The sequence below is a fragment of the Macaca nemestrina genome, chromosome 18 (assembly GCF_043159975.1).
Source record: "Macaca nemestrina isolate mMacNem1 chromosome 18, mMacNem.hap1, whole genome shotgun sequence".
Classification (NCBI taxonomy): domain Eukaryota; kingdom Metazoa; phylum Chordata; class Mammalia; order Primates; family Cercopithecidae; genus Macaca; species Macaca nemestrina.
This window is the reverse complement of record NC_092142.1, coordinates 14,824,062-14,849,808: the sequence shown is the minus strand read 5'-3', so window position 1 is coordinate 14,849,808 and position 25,747 is coordinate 14,824,062. Positions and strand designations below refer to the sequence as shown.

The 25,747-nt window shown below is 42.5% G+C and overlaps 1 protein-coding gene across 3 annotated transcripts in view; it reads left to right on the top strand.

Annotated features, from left to right (window-relative positions):
- The window catches only part of LOC105467735 (poly(A)-specific ribonuclease), a 200,101-nt gene extending 176,021 nt beyond the window's left edge, over positions 1–24,080 (top strand). For all 3 annotated transcript variants that reach the window (XM_011717420.2, XM_011717416.2, XM_011717419.3), the window contains 2 exons: positions 11,517–11,710; positions 23,046–24,080. In XM_011717420.2, the coding sequence (XP_011715722.1) occupies positions 11,517–11,710; positions 23,046–23,101 (250 nt within the window). In that variant the 3' untranslated portion in view covers positions 23,102–24,080. The remainder of the gene's footprint in view (positions 1–11,516; positions 11,711–23,045) is intronic.
- The last annotated feature ends 1,667 nt before the right edge of the window (positions 24,081–25,747 follow it).

The following is a 25,747-nucleotide window of genomic DNA, read 5'->3' as shown; positions in this document are numbered from 1 at the left end:
GGCTCTCTTGGGTAAATCTGCCTTTTGTAGAACACTTAAGATTTCTGTTTCTGCCGCTATGCAGAGCTCTTTGCCACTCTTCTCCCTGCTTTTCCTCTACAAAGAGAGTGCCTGCAAGGTGAGCTGATACCCCATTCTCTGATGCTGCCTTTCCTCTTCTCTTTTCCTCCGTAGGTGTTATCTTCTCTTTGCAGATAAATAGTGTGTTCAATCGGTCATGTTTAACTTCCTGGAAAATTTTAAAAAGTAGTTTATTTTCTGAAATAGTTGGCCTTTTGGTATGCAGGGATGATGTTTTGTTTTTCTTATAGCCTTGATTATGTTGCTAATTTGATTAGTAAGTCCTTTCATTGAAGTCAAAAGGTAAATTTTAGTACAAAAGTAAATTTCATCCTAGCCTCTGAAAATTTCAGATGTTCTAAATTCAGGTCCAACTAATTGTATACTGATTATATATTTTACATTTAGAAGTTATTATTAATGTAATATCTTTCATGTTTGTATCAGTTAATCTTTTCCATGTTAAAGCGAGTTGACAGTAGGGGATTGTTTGAAATATTCAAAACAGGTTCTTGTGAAAAGTATTTCTTATTGAATGCCATTGATTCTTTGTAATGTTGAACCAGTTTTTCTCTTAAGCCTCATATTCACAAATAAGCTTTATGTCTAGGATGGAACACATACAATGCTTTCATGTTTTCTCTCTCTCTCTCTCTCTCTCTCTCTCTCTCTCTCTCTCTCTCCCCCCTCTCTCACGCATACACATACACACACACACACACACCCCTATTCCACAAGAGATGTCCTTTATTACCAGACAGCTACCATTCAGACCTGATTTAATGCTAAGTTTGTTTTCAGACTCTTTTTTTTTTTTTTTTTTTTTTGAGACAGAGTCTCACTCTGTCGCCCAGGCTGGAGTACAGTGGTGCGATCTTGGCTCACTGCAAGCTCCGCCTCCCGGGTTCGAGCAATTCTCCTGCCTCAGCCTCCCGAGTAGCTGGGATTACAGGCGTGCATCATGATGCCCGGTTGTTTTTTGTATGTTTAGTAGAGACAAAGTTTCACCATGTTAGGCCAGGCTGGTCTCGAACTCCTGACCTCAAGTGATCTGCCCACCTCGGCCTCCCAAAGTGCAGGGATTACAGGTGTGAGCCACTGTGCCTGGCCCCAACACTCAAATTCTTTGTTAGAAATAAGAATCCTGGTTTATCTCTGAGGGTTTGGCTTCTGAACTGAACATAGGTTGTCCAACATCTTCCCCTCTCCCGCCTAAATTGAGCCCCAAACACAGAAACAGTCATGCTCATAGAATTCAAATTCACCATGAGAGTTTGTGAACACAATAAAAAGGCATTTCTAGCTCCCACTTACCGGATCTCTCCAGTTCATTTTGCTGTGTGAGGTAGTTTGCACGGTGGGACATTCCCTCAATCCCTTAGCTACATCTAATAGGGAATGTGCTTTCATTCAGCCTAGCAGGAGAAGTTGCCCATGCACTGGAATGTAAACTATGTTAATATTATTTCTAATTCAGGATGAAATAAGCAATTTTTTGTTTGTCACTTGCATTATTGCTTTTAAGGAGGTAGCTTTCACTTATTTCATCCATTCAGCAAACCTTGGCCAAGGACTTACTCTGTGCCAGGCTCTGTGCCAGGTACGGAGAGCACAAGCAGTTAAGAGCCTGCTCTCATAGAACATACATTCTAGTGGCAGAGAGAGAGAATAGATAAGTAAGGACATAAATAAGAAACAAGGCAGAGGCAAGTAGGAGGAGAAAAATAAAACAGGGCAGAGGAATGAATGTGACAAGGTAAGTGGCTATTTGGACTCCTCCGCGGGGGTTGGGGGGTGGTCTCTTTTCAGTTGAGACTGGCACAGTGAGGAGAGCTGGCCCTAGGAAGATGGGAGTTTATAAAGTAGTGCCAAGAACATTGAACTTGGAGTGCAGTCTCAGACCTGCCCAGCAGCAGTACCTGGGGGAGGTCATTTACCCTGAAGATGAGGTTTCTTGTCTGCAAAATGGGAGTGTACATGTGTCCAGCTTCAAAGGGTGATATACAGTTACCAAATAAGAGAATGTTGTAAACAGCAGCTCTTTAAAACGAAAGGGGACTGTTTGTTATTTTATACAGCAGCATGAACGTTCCAGCCAACTAAAGGACTTTCTCTACCTATCTTTAAGACTTACTGTAAGCCAGGCATGGTCGTTCACGCCTGTAATACCAGCACTTTGGGAGGCCAAGGAGGGAGGATTAGTTGAGCCCAGAAGTTCAAAACCAGCCTGAGGCAACATAGCAAGACACCCCCATTCTTACAAAAAAAATTAAAAATTAGTCAGGTGTGGTAGTGCATGCCTGTAGTCCCAGCTACTCAGGAGGCAGAGGTGGGAGGATCGCTTGAGCCTGGGAGGTTGAGGCTGCAGTGAGCTGTGATTGCACCACTGCACTCTAGCCCAGGTGACAGAGTCAGACCCCATCGGTTTAAAAAAAAAAAAGAAAAAAAACTTACTGTAAAACTGTAGTAATACAGTGTGGGGCTGGGTAAGGAAAGACAGGTAGCGAAACAGAATAGAGAGTCCAAGAATACAACCACACATGTGTGATCAGTTGATTTCCCATATTTTTTCCATGCAGGAATTCCTTCTTAGCATTTAGAGACATTTGACTCTTATTCCAAATTGTGAGCAAAATGAGTCAAGAAATCAGGAAAAGGAAAAATTCTGCAAGAATTAAAATTTTAACAGCCAACATGGGCATTAGTAGTTTAAAGGAATTATCCAGCATCAGGTCAAAGGCAAGAGCACAGTCATAGAGTCATAGATTAAGGTCATCATTTCAGAACCAGGACACCAACATGTAGGAGAGAAGGGGTCACAGTCCAATCAAGTCATTCTTGCTTGTCACTGTCACCATATTGCAAGTATGTATTTATGGCCTTGCCTGCTATTAATAGTGAGTCATTCTTCTCAATAAAAATCTATTGAGTTATGCACATGAGTACACTTTACAAAATCCTGCAAGTCTTGTTGGAAGATGTAAGTTTTGGCAGCAACCTTTAAGTTGGTAGCTTTGAAGCATGATTCCTGTGTAGTGCTGTTAACTTTGCTAGGATAGCCAAATGTTACATTATCTTCATAGAATCCAATAATGTTCACTGGTGTTTTCCAATGTTTGAATATTTAATGTAGGCTACAGTTCTTTGTAAATACTTTTACAGGAGAAATGTAAAGAGAAGATGTGTGAATATGATTGTGGAATACTCTCAATGTGAAATCAGCTGATATAAAATTTGAATTAGGAAAAGCAAAATCAAGGCAAAATCAAAGGCAAGCAGACAAAATATTTTCAACACTAGGAAAGGAATTGGGCTTATATGAAGCCGTATGTAGTCTAAATCCCAACTGCAATTTGCTTTGGACACACTCTGAAGAGTTTGACCAACTCTTGACCAATGTTCAGCATAACATGAAGCTTTTCCACATTTGGAATATTTTTCACAAAACAAATATTAATTAATGCTTGTGTGTTTTAAAGATCATTTAAGAATAACTTTTAAATATTTGTGGCATCTTTCAATTTTTAAATGATATTTATTTGGCATTCATTTGGTGCTGCTGTGTTTTTAATGTTTTCTGTTAACAAATGTCTATATCAGGTAGAGGTTGCTTTTCTCACAGTGTATTCGTTCGTAATAACCTGTGCGTATATTATTATATATTACTTTGTAGAACTAACCCCTGAAGCTTTCAGTATAGCTGTATCACATAAAAGTGATTTGCTATTTATAACTCATTATTCAACAATATATAACACAGTGCTATGAAAAATGCAGAATATTTTATGATTTGGGAATTCTGAATTTCTCATTTCTGAATCTCGAAGCTAATGACTGTTGAGAATTTGGAAAAAACAAAAATTCCTGACAGAGGTGCTGCTAATCTAGTAGGCGAAGGAAGGTTTTGTCAGCATACAGTACTGAAACAACTGGATAACTATGCCAAAAAACACATTTCTGTTCTTACGTTGCACCACATTTAAAATGAACTTGAAGCGACTCATAGAACTAAATGGAAAAGCTAAAATGATAACCACTGGTAGAAGAAAAAAATGAAAGGAAATCTTAGTATCTTGCATTAGGCAAAGATTTCTTAGATATGACAACAAAAGCATGAGCCATAAAAGAAAAATGTTGATAAATTGGACTTAGTCAGAATTAAATATTCTTTTCTTCAAAAGATACTATTAAGAAACTGAAGAGAAGGTACACACTGTGGAAAAAAATTTCTTTTCCTTTTTTTATTTTAAATAGAGGTGGGGATTCACCATGTTGCCCAGGCTGGTCTTGAACTCCTGAGCTCAAGCGATCTACCCACCTTGGCTTCCAGAGTGCTAGGATTACAGGCATGAGCCATCACACCAGGCCAAAAATTTTCAAACTGCAGATCTAATAACGTAGTTGTATCTACATGCAAAATAGTTGTATCATGATCATATGTACTCTTACAATATAGACTCGGCAATTCAGAAAACCACCCATTTTTTTAAAAGGGGGATGAGGTCAAAACATTTCAACAGATTCTTCAAAAAAGATACACAGATGGCTAATAAATAGTTTGGCAGTTTCCTGTAAAGTTAAACATAAATTGCAAACATATTTGTATATATCACCCAGAAATCCTTCTAGGTATTTATCTTTGAAAAATAAAAACTTATGTTTTTAATAGTAAAAGCTAGCTTTTACCCAAATATTCATACCAGCATTATTTATAATGACAAAAACTTGGAAGCAGCCCAAATGTCCATCAACTGGTAAATGAATAAATTGTGATCCAGCCATACTATGAAATAAAGTACTAGTACTAACAGACATGTGGCTGACTCTCAAAGTATTATGCTAAGTGAAAAGAGTCAAACAAAAGACTAAATATTGTGTGATTTCATTCACATGAACTTCTGGAAAAGGCAAAACTACATAAATAGGACTGTAAGCAGATTAATGGTTGCTGTGACAACGTGGATTGAGTACAGAGTGACACGAGGAATCTTTTTAGGGAAAGGGCATTGTTCTGTATCTCAATTGTAGTAATAGTTACATGGTTATAAGCAATTCCCAAAGTTAACCAAACTGTACATTTAAAATAAGTGAATTCCATTACATGTAAATAATACCCTAACTAAAATGGGGAAGATGTTCATATGGCAGCTAGATTTTTGTTACTGTCTTATGGAAAAATGTATTTGTAAGGGTTTGAAAATATGGTCTTTCTATAAGCAAACATTTTTTTCTACTAAAAGGAAAAAGTTACTGGAGATGTTCACACTTGTGGAATTTGATGGATAATTGACAGTAACTTAGCTTTTAACAAAACACTAATCAAAGTTTAATGTTCAATTTTAGCATACCAAGCTGTGTCTGTGACATTTTATTTTTTAATTAATCACCACTTCTTACAGTGGATTTAAATGTCCATTTCATATTCATTATAAACTAGCTCACTTTGTACATTATAAATCTGTATGTAAAATCTGACCATATGAATGGGAGATTGTTTTGCCTCTCATTTTACCTTTTGACATTTAAAATCAGTTAATAAAAGAATGCCTCATCAACATACAGGTATTGAGAGTGCTACACACACGAGTGCACACACACGTGTGCACAGCAGTACCTTCCAAATATATAATCACATTTATAAAGGCAGTGTTACATATATCTGGTTTTTAATGTATAATTAAAACTATTTTTTATTTAAAACTGCCGTAGTTGAGTTATATGGGATATAATCACAGCTTTTATTTTTATTAGAGGATGGCAGGTCTTAAATACATATAGAAACATTATATGAAAGAAACTAATTCCACATATATCTGAGAACTTTCTCAGGCAGGATGCCCAATAACCATTAACCTCTCCTAGGAAGCAAAAGACTTATTTGAGAGCAGAAACTACAGATTAGCAATTAAGAAATATGCTGTATGCCGGGTGCGGTGGCTCACGCCTGTAATCCTAGCACTTTGGGAGGCCGAGGCAGGCTGATCTCCTGAGGTCAGGATTTCAAGACCAGCCTGGCCAACATGGTGAAACCCTGTTTCTACTAAAAATACAAAAATTAGCTGGGAGGCTGAGGCACGAAAATCACTTGAACCGGGGAGATGGAGGTTACAGTGTACCAAGATTGCACCACTGCACTCCAGCCTGGGTAACAGAGCAAGACTCTGTCCCTAAATGAATAAATAAATAAAGTTGTAAATCAATTGAGAAACTATTCAGGAAAATTCTTTGTAAACTTAAATGTTACATAGAAACAAGAACCCTGCAGAAGCACATCTGGCGGAGTCCTTGTTGCAGAGCAGTCAGTTGTTTATGGAGAGGAGCATTACAGATGCATGGGTCTTGTTGGCCATAAATACCATAATAACCTGTGGTTAGGACACAACCAGTGTATTCTAGTAAGTGCCTTCAAAATCATTGCTTGCAGTTAATGCTAAAATGAATCAATCTCTATGTCCATAGAATAGCCACATGATGTTGAGATATGGAGTGGTGGTTGTTGTTGTTGTTGTTTGAGACAAGGTCTCTGTCACCCAGGCTGGAGTGCAGTGGGATGGTCATGGCTCACTGAAACCTCAAACTCCCAGACTCAAGCAGTCCTCCTACCTCAGCCTCCCAAATAGGTGGGACTACAGGCATGCCACCACTGTACCTGGCTAATTTTTTGTATTTTTTTTTCTTTGGAGACGGGGTTTTGCCACATTGCCCAGGCTAGTCTTGAACTCCTGGGCTCAAGCAATCCTCCTGCCTTGGCCTCCCTGACTGTTGGGATTACAAGTGTGAACCACCACACCTGGCCAAGATAGGAGTTTTGACCAAACCACACTCCTATAAAGACACAGAAAATTAACATCACCCCGGAAAGTTCCCTCATGTTCCACCAGTCAATCCCTGCCTACCGTCCCATATCCGTCATTTTTCTGAATTTTTTTCTCTGAAGATTAGTTTAGCCTTTTCTGGAATTTCATATAAATGGGTTTATAAAATACCCACCCTTTCCTGTGAAGGCTTTATTCACTTAGAGTGTTTGAGATTCATCTGTGTTGTTGGAGTTAACAGTAATTCATTTTTTAATTGCTGAATTATATTTCATTGTATGAATATAGCCCAGTTTATCCATTCTCCTGTGGATGCACTGCTCCTAGTTTCGGTTTATTATAAAAAATAAGATGAACGAGTTAAAGTCCTCTTGAGACAGACAAGCAGAGTGTTATGGGAAGCATGGAAAGAACAGTAAACAGGGATTGGGAACATTCCTGGAGGAGAGTGATGTTGAGCAGGAGGAGATGGGCGGTAGGGTCTTAGCATGAACGGTAACATTGAAATGGGCAGTGTGGGATTTATTTGGGCTGATAAACTTCTGGTGGGATGATGGGCATGTGGGAGAGTACGGACGATGGACTTCGTTAGGTAAACCTATATAGTCTCTGCAGCTTGGCTGCCTAGTGAAAGATAGGCCAGGAAAGCAGATTGGGACCCAGATGATAGAGGATCCTGGATGATGTGCCAAGCAATTTAAATTTAGGTTTATAGTGGAGAGTTGGAGTTCTTCTTTCCCTTCCCTCTCCTTATCTTACGTATTGATGTAGACTCATGGATTCCTTTTTTTTTTTTTTTTTCAATGATTCAGAATTTATTACTGCCCCCTAATAAATTAGAGGGCATACATTGTCTCAGATTTTCCCAGTGGGCGCCCTTTCCGTTCAAGCTAGTTCCTATTTCCCTGTGACATGCCTAAAAGTTTTTTACTTTTTGGTATTGCAAAATATTTTAGACTCATTTTATAATTTATCTCCCTTGAGCCTGGAATCAGCCACTTATTTGAGGAGCCCTGGTTCCTTTTGGTAGGGTATTAGAAACTAAGATCTGGACAGTAGATATGCCCATTGCTTCTGTGGTGTCTGTGTTTCTATGTCCTTTCTGTAGACAGAGCTGGGAATTTTGTGCCTGGATAGATACAATTATCTATCCCTGAATAAATATACGTATATATATATGTGTGTATGTATACATAAATATGAACACATATATGCATACTTATTTTTAGAAATCACAAGCCCAAACCCATATCTCCAATTTCAGTCTATCCTCAGAGGGTTCTTCCTTATCTTCCCTTATTCTAATATGTTTATGTCTGTCTTCCAGAAACATCAGCACATTTACTGATTTACCCAATGCTACCATGCAGCTAAGTGTTTTCAGAATTGCTTCACTCATTCTACTACAGAAGCAAACCTACTAAAGGGTTCAGGATTTGTTTGCAATTCTCTCCCACACCCTATTTGAGATTGGGCATACCAGGTTCATAAGTTGTTCTTTTGCACTTGGCTTTTTGCACATATTTTACTGGAAATCATTCCATCATCATTTTCGGTTCTTTGAGATCTTTCTTTTTGGTAACTGCTTAGTAATTCATTGATTGTATGTGCTGTTTTGTATTCAACCAGTTTTTTATGCTTAAACATTTAGGTACTTTGCAGTATTTTGCAGTTCCAAATAATGCTGTAATGAATAACTTGTACATACATATTTTTGCATTGTAGGAGGTATATCTTCTAAATTCCTGGAAGTGTATGCGGTTTTGTTAGATATTGCCACATTCCTTCCATAAGAATAAGTCGTGCTATTTTGCATTCGTACCAGTAATGTGAGAAAGGACCCATTTCCCCAGTTTACTAATGGAGTATATTATCAAGCTTTTGAAGGTTTTTGCCAGTCTAAAAACCTAGTGGATGAGAAGTGATATTTCAGTGTTTTTATTTTGCATTATGAATGGAGTTGAACATCTTTTCATGTGTTTAAGGAGTGTGTGTAATGAGCTGTTTATTCATAGCTTTTTCAGTTTTCTATAGGACTTTTGGTCTTTCTTTTTCTCTGCAAGTTTGAGTTATAATTTGTTAGAGATATTAATCCTTTATCGGTGATACAGGTTGCAAATATTTCCTCCTGGTTTGTCATTTGTCTTTGCTTATGTTATTTATTGCCCTGCAAAAGATGTTTACATCTATGAGGTCACATTCATAAATCCTTTATTATGTCTGGATTGTGAGACATGACAAGAAAACCTTTTTCTACACCTAGATTTTGGAGGCATTCACCCACGTTTTCTTTTAGTACCTGTAAAGTTCCCGTTTTTGCATTTAGATATCTAATCCATTAGGCATTTATTCTTTCATATGGTGTGAGGAATGGTTCTAATGTTATCCTTTTCTGCTTGTCCCAACACCATTATTTTGAAGTCCATATATGCCCCAGTATTTAGAGATACCACTGTTATATAGTAGATTTCTATGTACAGTTGCAGCTATTTCTAGACTTTATATTTCACAGAGTATTTTTAATGCCCGTGGTTCTAGCTGAGTTTTCATTAAACATTTTTGTATGTCTCAGAGGCTACCAGGTTCCTGAATTTGCAATGCAAAGGAATTTTTAGGCCTCTTCCCCTTTCGTGATGGAAGAACCATTATTATCTTCTTATACTTTCTGAATTTTCTAAATTTTCTGAAATCAGCCAAACTTTTTCTAGTCTTTAAAAAATCTTCTTAAAGGTATCAGTTTTTAAACAGGAAACTTTAGCATGCATTTTTAACAGCACCCCCCCAAAACATTACCATTAATACCCTCACTTTTTTCCATAGTCCCTCAATTAAAAGAGATGTTTCAGAAAGCTGTCTATAATAGACATGAAAAAGAGGACAAATGAAAGGCTAGCCAGCCAGTCATAGGAGGATGAGTGCTCCAGCCTCTTCTGCTTCCCATGCCTTAGAGAACCACCAGGAAGGCAATGTGTTCTCCTCCGTCCCCTGAGTGTACCGTCAAGTACGGTTGGCAGATTCAGGGAAGATGTTGAGTGCAGGAGTAATGTGGAGGAACTTGAATATTTAGGGAGCCAGAGTTTTTTATATAGAACATTTTAAACTATTCACCTCCTGGCTGGGCGTGGTGGCTCACACGTGTAATCCCAGCACTTTGGGAGGCCGAGGCGGGCAGATCACTTGAGGTCCATCATTCAAGACCAGCTTGGCCAACATGGCAAAATCTCACCTCTACTAAAAATACAAAAATTAGCAGAGGCCAGGCGTGGTGACTCAAGCTTATAATCCCAGCACTTTGGGAGGCCGAAGCGGGCAGATCACGAGGTCGGGAGTTGGAGACCAGCCTGGCCAACGTGGTGAAACCCTGTCTCTACTAAAAAAACAAAAATTAGCTGGGCTTCGTGGCGCATGTCTGTAATCCTAGCTACTCAGGAGGCTGAGGCAGGAGAATCGCTTGAACTTGGGGGCCAGAGATTGCAGTGAGCTGAGATTGTGTCACTGCACCCCAGCCTGGGGGACAGAGTGAGACTCTGTCTCAGGAAAAAAAAAAAAATTAGCCGGGCATGGTGATGGGTGCCTGTAATCCCAGCTACTTGGGAGGGTGAGGCAGGAGAATCACTTGAACCCGGGAGACAGAGGCTACAGTGAGCCAAGATTGCACCACTGCACTCCAGCCTAGGTGACAGAGCAAGACCGTGTCTCAGAAATAATAAGATACATAGATAGATAGATAGATAGATAGATAGATAGATAGATAGATAGATAGATAGATAGATAGAATTTAAAAGCACCCACCTCCTAGGAAAAGGTGATAGGATCATTTTATCTCTCTCACTCCCCACCCTCCCTGTGTGCTTGAATGGCATTTCCTAAATAGAATGCTTTGAATTTATTTGAGGCTTTTCATAACTTGGGGGCTATAATAAAAAAATCTCTAAGACCCGTTTAGAGGAGAAAGGACTCACTGGCTATGTGGACACGCTTTTTATCTAGTTATATTTCAGGGAACATTTTCTTAAGGAAAAATCAGGACACATAATCTGATTTAATTCAATATGTCAAATCCTATAAAGCTTTCAAAATGAAACCAGATTTAATTACACATTTAACAAGTCATCTTTTTGGAAAGGAAGAGGATTACATGAAGGTAGGGTATGCTCTGTAACTATATCCAAATTTTAAGCAGTGGGATAGCAAACTGATTGAAGAATTCTGCAGTTATGCTGTTTATCCATTAGGCAGTCATGAAGGGAATAATCCTATCTTCTGATTTAATGTAATCAAAACTATTATTTAGTTATAGTGTCTCTACTATTCTATTCTACTATTCGGTTACAATAGTTTTATCAAAATAGAGACTAGGAACTTTACGAATTTGTTCTTGAGCACTCGGATCAGCTTAGATTTGTATATATCTATTTAGAAGCCTAATTTAGGACTTTTTTCTGAATAAGCTTGTTATAGGTAAACTTTCAGAGTTCAGTTCATAATAAGGTCTTTAATTTTTACACACAGGCAGCAGCTGCCCATGTTGTTGATGGCTGGCTGAGTGTTAATAGAATTAAGAGTATTAAAATATTTTTATAGACTAGTCTTCCTGTAACTCTCAGCACCTTTCATGTTGTTCCACTTTTTGCATTTCAGTTTTACAGCTCCCAGCACAGTAGGAAAGAGAAATTTGAGTCCTAGTCAAGAGGAAGCTGGCCTGGAGGACGGAGTGTCGGGGGAGATTTCCGACGCTGAGCTTGAGCAGACTGACTCCTGTGCAGAGCCCCTCTCAGAGGGAAGGAAAAAGGCCAAGAAATTAAAAAGAATGAAGAAGGAGCTTTCTCCAGCAGGTTTGTATTAGATCTTGCTGAAGGCTGTGGACTCTAAATGCTCTAGAAACTCCTATTTTGGGGGAGAAATTATAGCAAGGCTTCACTTGGTGGCAAAGCCCATGTAGTCTTCCACCAGAGCAGATATTTTTAGGATCAATTTAATTTGAGGAATCCTAAAAAGCTCTGGCTCGGGTAGCAGAAGGCCTGGGGGGTCTCCTTGTTAAAGATGGCTAGTCTATTTTGGTAATCTCTCTCTCCTCCGTGGTGTAGAGGTTTTGCTGATGTGTTTAAAGCAGCCTCAATATTTAAAATGTGCATTTAAATGTGTGCTGAGGCCCCTCCTACATGTTATTTTCAGTAGCAGAGTTTTCACTGTTTCCAGCAAAACCCCCAGGCAACCTGGATTTCTCTCCTAAGCAGAATTACATAAGAAGCAAACGAAACAGGAAATTAGCACCTGTTGAGAGCCTACTACATGCTAGATGCTGTAGTAGGAGCCATTTCTCTCCTTATTTCATCATCCTTATTTGATGAAGCAGATGCCTGGGCTCAGAGAGGCTAAGTGTGCAGGGCCATGCTGCTCTTAAGAAGCACAGCCGAGGCTGGGCGCGGTGGCTCAAGCCTGTAATCCCAGCACTTTGGGAGGCCGAGACGGGCGAATCACGAGGTCAGGAGATCGAGACCATCCTGGCTAACACGGTGAAACCCCGTCTCTACTAAAAAATACAAAAAACTAGCCGGGCGAGGTGGCGTGTGCCTGTAGTCCCAGCTACTCGGGAGGCTGAGGCAGGAGAATGGCGTAAACCCGGGAGGCGGAGCTTGCAGTGAGCTGAGATCCGGCCACTGCCCTCCAGCCTGGGCAAGAAAGCGAGACTCCGCCTCAAAAAAAAAAAAAAAAAAAAGAAGCACAGCCGAAAGGCAGACCCAGGCCCACCTGAGCTGAATCCCATGTCCTCTCCAACCCGCAGATGTGCCTCACTCAGCCCTTCATGCACACACACCACGCAGGGCCAGAGCAAGAGGCCAGAAGGGCATCTTGTCAGTCAGCACATGGAAAAGGCCGTTCCCTGCTGCTGGGGGTGGTCCAGCAAGGCAGCAGTCACAGTGACAGTAATTATAGCCACTGCTTATTGAGTGCTTTCTACTGGGGCCAGGACAATGCTTAATGTGTAACAGAAATTATTTCATTTAAATCCTTGAGATAGTCATCATTATCCATTTTACGGTTAAGAAAACGGAGGCCCAAAGGGTTATGTGAGTTACCCAAAGTCCCAGAGCCATTAAGTCTGTCCTACAAGAAAGCCGGTGAGGCCAGGCTTGGTGGCTCACGCCTGTAATCCCAGCACTTTGGGAGGCCAAGATGGGTGGATCACTTGAGGTCAGGAGTTCAAGACCCGCATGGCCAACATGGCAAAACCACGTCTCTACTGAAAATACAAAAATTAGCCAGGTGTGGTGGTGCGTGCCTGTAGTCCCAGGTACTTAGGAGACTGAAGTAAGGGGACTCCCTAAGCCCGGGGAGGTCCAGGCTACAGTGAGCCAAGATTGCACCACTGCACTCCATCCTGAGCAACAGAGTGAGACCCTGTCTCACATACACACACACAAAAGAAAACCAGTGCTTTTAACCAAGGTTATGTGTTGAGAGACACTGACCCAGACACAATTATAATCATTCTCCTTTGTCTCACATTGTGACAGTTGTCACGGTTAGCAGAACTAACAATCAAATCAAAGGAACGTAGTAGTCAAGCAATGGAACTTGATTCATACCCAAGCTATGAAATCACTGTTTTAATTAATCCACTTTTGCATGTGGCCCGATCTGTGGGGAGTTTTCTGAATCTCATTGATATTAATGAAAACAGACAAGTAGCAAAAATGTCACATATGCTTTTTATACATTATGCTGAAACTGAATTTCAACAGAAAACTTAAACTCGTGTTTGAAGCCTGGATTGGATGTTTTAGCTGTCTCCTTGACTCTGGGTGTCTCTCTTTACTTACTTCCTCTCCTTTCCCTGAATTAACTATTGGAGGGGGCCAGGCATGGTAGCTTACAACGATAATCCTACCACTCTGGGAAGCTGAGGCGGGAGGATGGCTTGAGCCCAGAAGTTTTGACACCAGCCTGGGCAATATAGTGAGACCTTGTCTCTACAAAAAAAAAAAAAAAAAAAAAATTAGCTGCATGGACCTGTAGTCCCAGCTACTCAGGAGGCTGAATCAGGAGGATCGCTTGAGCCCAGGAGTTTTGACTGCAATGAGCTATGATCACATCACTGCACTCCAACCTGGGGGACACAGCGAGACCTTGTCTCAAGAAAAAAAAGAAAAAGTATTGGAGAAGTTTTTAATCTGTAGCATCCTTAGTCTTCATATTTGATACCTTTATTACCACTGTCATGTTTCATGTGCTCAACACATGTTAAAATAATAAATGTTAGCATGATTTCTAGAGATCATACTGAGCAGGATTTAGAGGGGCAGGAGAGTTTCCCCTCTTGCATTCCTGTCCTTCATATCTTTCTCTTCTGGATTTTTTTAGTTTATTACTTCTCAGGGACAAGGTTTTCGTTTTTCCCCTCTATATCAGCATAATCTGAAAAATATTAAAATTAAAATAACTAATAATAGACTGCATTAATAGATTAGTTCCTTTTATAGCTTTCATCGTTTTAAGTGAAAACTTTCTATAAGTTATTGAGGGTTTTGAATTTATAATACTGTAATTAAAATAGGGGTTTTTTTCCTCCCATTGACAGTAAAGCTGTCACTGCCACAAGATTTGAGCTAAAAAAAAAAAATTGTAGATTTTGTACTTTTTTGTCGGCGCTACCAAAAAAAAAAAGAGAGAAAAAGAGACATCTTGACAACTTTTCACTGAATCAGAGAACTTGAGTGAATCGAGCTTTCTTCTGGAGCACCATTCATCGAGCAAGACCCCTGGCGGTGCCAGGTGGAAACTGAATGGATCCCTTCCACCTGGTTTGTTTTCAGTGTTTAATCCTATTAGTATCAGCAGGATGTAGGTCAGGATATCAGGTGCAGAACCTGTGGAATCAACCAATTTGACTTGCTCATTTACTTTAATAAGGTCCCATAATGAGTGCGAGTACAAAGTTCAAGCCCTGTTAAGGGTCTGCATTAAACTCTCAGAGGTATTTAGAATGTGCCAGGAGCCGTGCGGGTCTGGTTCGGGTGGTGGCAGGAACTGTATTAGAGTGCTAGGCACGGCGTGACAAAGTCTGTCCAACCCAAAACAGTGCTGAGGCTTTGGGTCTGAGCTCTGGTACTCAGAAAAGTGTCTCAGCAGGTACTCAACAGATCCTCGGGGGCTTGGGGGCCCAGCACTGGCAGTGAGGGCATGAAAGACATAAAAGGGCACTTCCTCCAAGGAGGAAGTAGCAAAAATTAGGACGCTGGAATATCCTATGTTGTAGCAATTCCAGAACAACTGGTGCTCAACAAATACCACACAAAACACATTTTTAAAAATTTAATCTCGCCAGGTGCAGTGGCTCACGCCTGTAATCCCAGTACTTTGGGAGGGCGAGGCGGGCAGATCACCTGAGGTCAAGAGTTCGAGACCAGTCTGGCCAACATGGCAAAACCCCGTCTCTACTAAAAATACAAAAATTAGCCTGGCATGGTGGTGCACACCTGTGCACTAGTCGGGAGGCTGAGGCAGGAGAATCGCTTGAACCGGGGAGGTGGAGGTTGCAGTGAGCTGAGATTGTGCCATTGCACTCCAGCCTGGGTGACAAGAGCGAAACTCCGTCTCAAAAAAAAAAAAAAAATGTAATCTCTTTGTATCTGTTCTTTTTCTTTTGATTTTTTTCTTGACCCAAGCATATGAACTCATAGTATACATTTTGATATTGAAGATACACTAAGAATTAAGTGCTAGAGATCCAATCCCAAATAACAAAATGACTTAAATAGCGGAAGAAAGGACTATTTATTGGGTTTATACTATTAGCGTGCTAGGAACATCCTTTATTGTCTTGTCTAGACCTTTTAAACATGCAGTAAGGCACAGATACTCTTTCCCAGTTGTACAGAGGAAACTGAGGCTTAGAGTGGCAGACTTAAAAGTATCTATATATGTGGGAGGCTGGGAAAATGTATCCAAACTTTAGAGGAAATGAAGGATTCTTTACAAAGGTTAGTGTTTCTTGCAGCTGTTCTAGGTCAGAAACAATTACCAATCTAGACTTTCATGTGATAAAATCATTTGATAGAAATCCAAGCAGGCTGGGCATGGTGGCTCACGCCTGTTATTCCATCTCCTTGGGTCAGGAGTTTGAGACCAGCCTGGCCCACATGGCAAAACCTTGTCTCTACTAAAAATAGAAAAATTAGCTGTGAATGGTGGTCCTTCCAGCTACTTGGGAGGCTGAGGCGGGAGGCTGAGGCAGGAGACTCGCTTGAGCTCAGGAGGCTGAGGTTGCAGTGAGAACACATGGCGCCACTGCACTGCAGCCTGGGCGACAGAACAAGACTCCAAGACTCGGTCTCAAGAAAGAAAGAAAGGAGAGGAGAGGAGGGGAGAGGAAGGGAGGGGAGGGGAGGGAGAAAAAGAGAGAGAGAGAAAAAGAGAGAAAGAGGACGGAGGAAGGGAAGGAAAGCCAAGTGACCACTCTCCTTCAGGCCTTATAGTTTATGTATATACTATGTACCTAGCAAATATTTTTCTCTTAAGTGTGGTTGTTTCGATCCTATTTTCAGGAGGTGAACATACAGCGTAAGTTCCCTCCTTTTCTGTTGATATGACTGTGTTGATATGACTGTGTTGATATGACTGTGCTCACTTTCCATCCGAGCAGTTCTAGGTACATACTCAGTTGGTACACAAAGGAAAACTTCTGCATGCCATTAATGCTGGAATAAAATGTCTTTAGGAAGTGTGACTGTTTTCCCAGGTCATGTTTAATTGACGATTTCTGTCACATACTTGTTCTTGTTGGTGTGTTCCTGGGGCCTGGAGAAACGTTGCCCACCCTCCCACTTCTCTGGAAAATCTCAGGGTCGCATGGATGGTCTGATGCTGCCTGGGCTGACCATTCTGAAAATACTGCTGGCTGGTCCCTAGGCGCAGGTTCCATCAGCACCTTAGTTAGACAGTGTTTACAGAGGCATGCCCAAAGGAGATACATTGACTATTCCTGGTTATTTTTTGTCCTGTAAATACAGACATTGTTCAAAGTCTTTTTTCCCCTAACATTTAAAACAACACGTTAGACCTTTTAAGTGTTTGCCAAAGAACCTGGAGTTTTATTGGAGTCTTCACTAACCTGCTGAACTTTCCAAGCTGAAATCCTGAGGGTTACAGTATAAAAATTTAGAAACCTACTTAGAGCAGCAGTCTCCTCATGCTGTTATAGGTCTCATTAAAGTCAGAAACAAGATCTACAGCTGCTGCTGTCGGTCACCTGAGAGACCAGGCTGAGGCAGCCGAGCAACCTCCCAAGGAGCCTTTTAATTACTATGTTCAAGTGTGGTTTGCAGTGAACGTGGTGAAGGAGGTGTGGGCTGCTATGCAGTGAGGCAGAGGCAGGGCACTCAGTGTGCATTTGTGCCCTTCCTGTTCCTCCTGGCAACTCCAGGATGTCATCACCCTTGCAGGAAGGGGGCTCACCTTCTTAGTGTGGGAAATTGGCCCCAAGGCATACCCCCTTGAGCGTTTCCTAGTTAGAAATTTGTGTGCAGCTTCCCAAAGGACCTTCCTGTGTACAGATTCCACTCTGTGGAAGAGGATACAATGGGAAGCTTCTAGTGTCCTGTGCAGCTTCTTAGATTCCATTTGGGATTCACCTGGAAAAAGCAATGCTTATGCCTTCGAGTTTCTCCATTTCAACTCCAGTTAGGTAAAGGGGAGAAAAGTAGAAATATTCACCTTTTTTTTTTTTTTTTTTTGAGACGGAGTCTCGCTCTGTCGCCCAGGCTGGAGTGCAGTGGCCGGATCTCAGCTCACTGCAAGCTCCGCCTCCCGGGTTCACGCCATTCTCCTGCCTCAGCCTCCCGAGTAGCTGGGACTACAGGCGCCCGCCACCTCGCCCGGCTAGTTTTTTGTATTTTTTAGTAGAGACGGGGTTTCACCGTGTTAGCCAGGATAGTCTCGATCTCCTGATCTCGTGATCCACCCGTCTCGGCCTCCCAAAGTGCTGGGATTACAGGCTTGAGCCACCGCGCCCGGCCTTTTTTTTTTTTTTTTTTTTGAGACGGAGTCTCGCTCTGCCGCCCAGGCTGGAGTGCAGTGGCCGGATCTCAGCTCACTGCAAGCTCCGCCTCCCGGGTTCTCGCCATTCTCCTGCCTCAGCCTCCCAAGTAGCTGGGACTACAGGCGCCCGCCACCTCGCCCGGCTAGTTTTTTGTATTTTTTAGTAGAGACGGGGTTTCACCGTGTCAGCCAGGATGGTCTCGATCTTCTGACCTCGTGATTCGCCCGTCTCGGCCTCCCAAAGTGCTGGGATTACAGGCTTGAGCCACTGCGCCCGGCCAATATTCACCTTTTGTGTTCCCCATCTTTTAATTTTTTGTTGTTTTGGTTAATAAAAATAACGTACTCAGCATGCGAATTTGGAAAATGCAGAAAAATAGAAGACAGGCCCCCCCCGCCAGCCCCCTACTTGATGCTGTGGTAACAAGCATTCTTGCTCTGCGGCCGACCTCACACCCTGCATGCAACTTGTATCCTGCCTTTTCCCCCTTTAAATAATCTTAACTACAAGCATAGTATTTCATATTAACATTCTGTTGGTTTTCTTTTAAAACACTGTTCTTAATATCTTTTGCCAGGTCAGCTTCAGTAAGATATAATTGCACCCAGTGAAAGTCATCACTTTCAGGTATACAATTTGATGAGTTTTGACATCTGTGTACAGTCATACAACCACCACTACGATCAAGATATAGAACTCCATCACTCCAGAAATTTCCCTCATGCCCCTCTGGAGTTGATCCTTCCCCCAACCCCCACACAGATCCCAGCAGCCATTGGTCTTGTTTCTGTCCCTGCGATTTTACCTTTTCCAGAATGTCATATACCTGGAATCATGCAATAGTTAGCCTTTTGAGTCTTTCATTTAACTTCTTTCATTTAGCATGATGCGTTTGAGATTTGTGGTGTTGTGTGTATCCTCAGTTCACTCTGTTTTACTGCTAAGTAGTATTCCACTGTATGCAGGTATCACTGTTTATCCATCGCCCAGGAGAAGGACATTTAGGTTGTTGCCAGTTTTTTGGCAACCAAGAATCAAGCTGCTATAAATATTTGTGTACAGGTTTTTGTATGAATTAAGTTTTCATTTTCTTTGGGTAAATATCTAGGAGTGGGATTGCTGGGTCATATGGTAACTATATATTTAATTTTATGAGAAATTGATACACTCTTTCCAAAGTGGCTTCACCATTTTGGATTTCCCCCAGCAGGATACAAGGCTTCGGCTCACTCTGTACCTTCACCAGTACTTGATATTGATACACACCCCTCTTGCTTGTTTGTTCAGCAGTTCTAATGGGTATGTAGTGGTATCTCATTGTGGCTTTGGTTTTTATTTCCCTAATGACTAATAAGCATCTTTTCCTGTGATTTTTTTGCCATCTGGATTTCTTATTTGGTGAAATATCTTTTCATTTTTTCCCTTTTTTCTGGGGTTGTTTGTTTTCTGACTGCATTTTGAGAGTTCTTTATAGATTCTGGATGCAAGTCCTTTTAAGTTTTTACAGATATATTCTAGATTGGCTTTTCTTTTCATTGTGTTGTTGTTGTTGGTGGTGGTGGTGGTGGTTTGTTGTTGTTGTTGTTGTTGTTGTTGTTGTTGTTGAGACAGAGTCTTGCTTTGTCGCCCAGGCTGGTGTGCAGTGGCACGATCTTGGTTCACTGCAACCTCTGCCTCCCGGGTTCAAGCGATTCTCCTGCCTCAGCCTTCTGAGTGGCTGGGATTACAGGTGCCTGCCACCATGCCCGGCTAATTTTTGTACTTTTTCAGTAGAGACAGGTTTCACCATGTTGGCCAAGCTGGTCTCGAACACCTGACCTCGTGATCTGCTGGCCTCAGCCTCCCAAAGTGCTGGGATTATAGGCATGAGCCACTGCAGCCAGCCTCTTTTCATTATTTTAACAGTGTCTTTTGAAGAGTGGAAGTTTTAAATTTTGATAAAGTCCAGTGTATCAGATTTTTCCTCTTGGATTATACCTTTGGTGTCGTATCTAAGAAATCTTTGCATAATTGTAAGTTGCAAATATTTTCTTCTATGTTTTCTTCCAGAAGTTTTACAGTTTTAGGTTTTACAATTAAAATGTACAATTCAAGTTAATCTTTGTGTATAATGCAAGCTATGGATTAAGGTCCACTGTAGCAGGAGACAGATGTTCTTAAATATCTGTTTGTTTGTTTCCTCCCTCCGTCCCTCTTTTTTTTTTTTTTTTTTTTTTTTTTGAGACAGTTTCACTCTGTCACCCACCTGGGCTGGAATGCAGTAGCACTATCACAGCTCACCACAGCCTTGATATCCTGGCCTCAAGTGATCCTCCCACCTCAGCCTCCTAGGTAGCTGGGACCACAGGTGTGTGCCACCACACCTGGCAAATTTTTAAATTTTTTGTAGAGGTGGGGTCTCCCTGTGATGCCCAGGCTGGTCTCAAACTCCTAGGCTCCAGCCCTCCCTCATCAGCTTCCTGAAGTACTGGGATTACAGGCATGAGCCAACACACACAGCCAAGTATCTGTTTAAAAAGAAAAGTTGTTCCTAAATGATTCCTTACACTCCAACAAAACAGGGCTGTGAAAATGAGTTCTGTGGAAACCTGACCATAGCTGCTGCTTTTTAAAAACTATACCTTCTTATCTGCCAGTTTCGAGACTGGCCCTATGTTGATCTACAGCTCTCCCTTTTTGGAAGGTGCTGGAAAGAACACTGTTAGTGGCCTTCATTTCCCCTCTGGTCCGGGTCTCCTGTAGATGGCTTCTACAGTTCTGGCCCCTCTGTACACATCATTCTTGCTCAGCAGCTGCACAGGTAGGCAGTGAAAACTAGCATCTTTTTGACTATAGACTGTTGGCTTCCTGGGGAACAGCCATGTTCCATGTTGGGTCAGCTTATTGATAAGGGGAAAAGACCTAGCGTTCATTAAAAACTTGCCCAGCAACTTTGCTGTATCACAGAAGTCCTATGCAACATAAAATAGTACTAGGTCCATCTTTTAGACGAAGCAGTGAGACCTGTTCAAGGTTATGCAGCTAGTAAAATGGTCCAACCTGACTTGCCTTACTCCAGAACTTTTTGCTTATTCCATTATTTCCTGTCAGCTCTTCATGGAACCACTTCCTGTGTGTCTGATGGCTCACTGTGCGCTCACACACACACCCCAACTAATGGCAGGTGCAGATGGGCGGGTGCAGATTACAAGTATTGCAGTACAGTTGCTTTTAGCAATTTATCTTCCTCTTTCCTCTGAGCTGGATTTAATTTACTTCAGTTCCCCACATTTGGCCTTGTAGCTTTTACCTTTAGAATGGCTAATTGGCTACTGCAATATTTATTTCATATGTGAATTATAAAAGTGCCCTTAGTGGATGTTTCTTTACATACAGTTAAGTGTTTGTTGTATCAGTGTGTGACTGGGAAGGCCAGGCTAGCTGCAGGTTATCACAGGCCCCTTGCCTGGACCCCGTGAGCCACTGGACCCCGTGAGTCCTTTTCAGTGGATCATCTCCTGTCCACCCTCACTTCTCAGGAGTGGTCTCGCCATCGTTACTGGGAGTCCCAGAATGTGCCTGTTCACAGCGATGGGACCCAGGGCAGAAAGATTCCGATTACCCTCTCCCGGTCTCTTCATCCTAACTCCCTGGATCTTATCACAGTAAATGATCAGAAGTGGGAATTCTCATGTTAGCTGAAATTCTCTTCATGTTTTTTCTTGTGTTTAGACTTCGTTATCTTTAGGCATCCCTGTTATTGATGATAACCACTCTGAACTCAGTGATATGATTCCCTAGTTTGTAAGACACTGCACCCCCTCCATATTTAAAAGTTATTTCCTATTGGAGGTATCATCAAAGACTTCTCTCCCTTTCTGAAATCTTGGCTAGAAGACAGACTGCCAGTTTTCCCTGCCAGCCCTACTTTATGACTTAATGCATGGCACCACTTGTGCAGCTGATGCCTGGTTGGGCCACACTTTCCATTATGAACATGTTCTTTCCTGACTTCCCTCACATTCATTGAAGTCCAGATCCCAGCTCAGTTGCTGGCCGCAGCTGCTGCTATTGTACAAAGTGGTATGAATAAAAAAGAAAGACTTCTGGCCAGGCGCGGTGGCTCAAGCCTGTAATCCCAGCACTTTGGGAGGCCGAGACGGGCGGATCATGAGGTCAGGAGATCGAGACCATCCTGGCTAACCCGGTGAAACTCCGTCTCTACTAAAAAATACAAAAAAAACTAGCCGGGCGAGGTGGCGGGCGCCTGTAGTCCCAGCTACTCGGGAGGCTGAGGCAGGAAAATGGCGTGAACCCGGGAGGCGGAGCTTGCAGTGAGCTGAGATCCGGCCACTGCACTCCAGCCTGGGCGACAGAGCGAGACTCCGTCTCAAAAAAAAAAAAAAAAAAAAAAAAGACTTCTGACGTTGAGGTGAAACTTTGTCACTGAAGAGATCTTCTCAATCCAAGAAGAGGACCCCAGCCAGCTTCACCGAAGCTGGAAAAAGCTGCAACCTTCTTTTGCCCCTTTTGAGATTTGGAACCCCCAGTCGTTGGCTTCCCTCTGCCTTACAGCTGCCCACCTGAGATTTCTCACCTAGGCACAGCCACAGCACAGCACAGAGAAACTCAGTTTCCGGGGACTTTGGCAGGGATCTTGGTCCTGTGGGAGGATTCAAACCCCATCTCAGCCACTTACTAGCTCTGTACATCCGGTAATATTACCCCACTTCTCTCAATCTGTTCTTGCATCTGTAAAATGGGGATAGTGGTACCACCTTGTTGGCCTTTTAATGAAGATTGTATGAATTAAATGCCCACTGTAGTGCCAGCAAAGAATCCAGCGTGGTGCTCAGTGAGGAATACTGCGCATGGCTACGGTTTAACTCCTGTGAAATAGATAGATAGATGCTGGAGGCGGGGAGGTGCTTCCTCTGCCCCCCTGTGATGTTTCTGTGGTTTCACCTTCCCATGCTGGGCAATGCCCTCCTTAGACAAGACCTGTCTGTGGACTCTTTCCAGCGCGACTGTGCCGCCAGACGCTGGCCCCGTCTGCAGCTGTCGCAGGCCCTCTGTCTCTCTGCTGGTCATGTCGTGTTCTCCTCAAGGTGCCCTCCTGCTGTTCATATTGTTTCGTTCTTTCCCACCAGGAAGCATCTCGATGAACAGCCCTGCCACACTCTTTGAAGTTCCTGACACATGGTAACCAGGACCTGAGGGCAGCAAACCGCTGGTGCTGTCGCTGTGAGCAAGAGCCGGCTGGCACATTTGGAAGCCATACTGTATTTAACTTAATCAAATGTGGTATGGGAAGGGTTGGAAATCTAGTTGTCTCCTGGGGGTGGGGGGAACAGGTTTTATTTTTGTGGCTGTGGTTTTTTTCCCTTTTTAATCTAACTGCCTGTTGACGTTGACACTCATCACGGTTGTAGGCTGTCATGAATGTGTACGTGCTTAACCAGTGAATTCCATGTTGCTTGTGTGAGGCCTTTCCTGTCATGACCCAGTGTGCTTAAGAACCCGCCTGATGGGGAGTGTTGGCTGTGAAATCTGCAGAAAGAGCTGACGTTCCAGCTGCCGTGATCATGAATTTGGGGGTGTACTCCCCTGCCTGTGCATCTTCTCGCGCTGAGATTTTGAGGCGGTTGCAGCCCCCAGTTGGTCTCCCAGTGGAGATATCAGTTGTGCCTCCCTGCTTCCCACCATAGCTGCCTGAAAACATGACGTTCTCACACTTGTCCTTCCATCAGGAAGATGTTCACTCACGTCCACCCATGAGGGGGCTTGCTGTATGCCCTGGCCGTTGGGCATATTTATGTAGAGTTCCTTTTTCCTAAGACGTGAGTTTCTCATGGGGGATGTACGAGTAAGAGGGTTAACTTCTGTTCTTATCGTGGCGCTGTGTTTACTTTCCAGAGTCTCTGTTCGTTTGTTTGGATGGTGGTCTCGGGGTACGGCAGCGTGTGTGCATACGTGTGTGTGTGTGTGTGTGAAATCGTGCAAATCTACATGTCCCAGCCCATTCTCTGTTTGAACAGATCACAGCAATGACAAACGCTCATGGCGCTGCTTCGCTTCACCTGCTTCAGATAGATCATTGTTAGATATTTCACATTTTTGTATGGTGGAAATAAAAATGAAAAATGTATTTCCAAAAGATGAAAATTAAAGACATTTTCATAGGACTCTGGTTTTCTCTTCTCTCTTTTTTTAATAAATGAATGATGCTTTTGCTCTCTAGTAATACACAGATAAATTCCACACTTCTAAAAAATCTGCTAAGCCACCAAAGCTGATGTTCATGGATTTTTTTCTTTTCTTTTTCTTTTTACCCCTAACTGCTGTACCTGCCGCAATGGGCCAGCTCCTCAGTTCCAAGCTGAGCCCTGGTGGTAAGTGGCCTTGTAGAAGGGTGGGAGGAATGAGGACCCTTACCACTCATGCTGGAATCCCAGGGCATCATACAGATTACGATTTGTGAGACAATTTCCCCAATCAAGAGCCTTTGTCACACCTGTAAGCTGAGATGGGAGGATCACTTGAGCCCAGGAGTTCAAGACCAGCATGGACAACACAGTGAGACCCTATCTCTTTAAAAAAAAAAAAACAAAAAAAACAAACTTTTTTTTTTTTTTTTTTTTTTTTAAAGGCATTTTAACTTCTCTTCCCCCTTCCAGCTCCTCTCCCTTCCCCAGGAGTTTTGTAGCCACAAAGTTAGAAACCCAGGCTTGGCAGGAAGGACTGCCCACCCCTCCTAGAGCAGTCAGCACCCACGGCTCAGTGGAAAGTGTGAAGGTGGGATGGAGACAGGCAGTAAAGAAAAGTGTATGCAGGAGTGTGTAGAGAGGGCTGCCGGATTGCCAAGTCAGCAGCACTCGCAGGGAGAAATGAGGAGAGTCTGACCCTTCTTTTTGAAAGAAAAAGAGGGGGCCCAGTGCAGTGTCTCACGTCTATAATCCCAACACATCGGGAGGCCAAGACAGGAGGATCACATGAACCCAGGAGTTCGAGACCAGCCTGGGCAACATAGGGAGACCCCATCTCTACAAAAAATACAAAAATTGGCCGGGCTTGGTGGTGCATGCCTGTGGTCCCAGCTACTTGGGACCACAGGAGAATCACTTGAACCTGGGAGGTGGAGGTTGCAGTGAGCTGAGATTGTGCTGCTGCACTTCAGTCTGGGCGACAGAGCAAGAATCTGTCTCAAAAATCAAAGGAAAGTAATTTCACAGGGTAGTTGTGAGGATTAAATGAAATTACATACGATACCCAGCATGCGCAAGTACACAGTAAATTGTAGTTATATTTAAAGATTATGCTTTTGATCTGAAACCCTTACTGCATTTGCTTCTATCAATGGGAGCAGACATAGTCACTGGAATTTGACTTAGAATTAAACACCCAGAGGAGCTTTCATATGTGCCCAGACCTTTGTTTTCTCTGCTGCATCAAATAACTTAAAACAGGTGAGCTGTGGCTCATGCCTGCAATCTTGCCACTTTGGGAGGTGGAGGCAGGTGGATCGCTTGAGCCAGGAGTTCAAGACCAGCCTGGGCAACATGATGAAATTTTCTGTCTCTACAGAAAATTTAAAAATTGGCCGGGTGTGGTGGTGTTCGTCTGTTGTCCCAGCTACTCAGGAAGCTGAAGCAGGAGGATTGCTTGAGCCCAGGAAGTTGAAGCTGCAGTGAGCTGTGATTGCACCACTGTGCTTCCAGCCGGGGTATCAGAGCAAGACCCTGTCAAAAATCAGGTGAGATGGGCTAACCCACTTCCTCCTCCACACACACACACCAGGCTTTCCTGACATATCTTTTGGGCATAAAATCCTAGGATGGTACTTCTGGCCTTT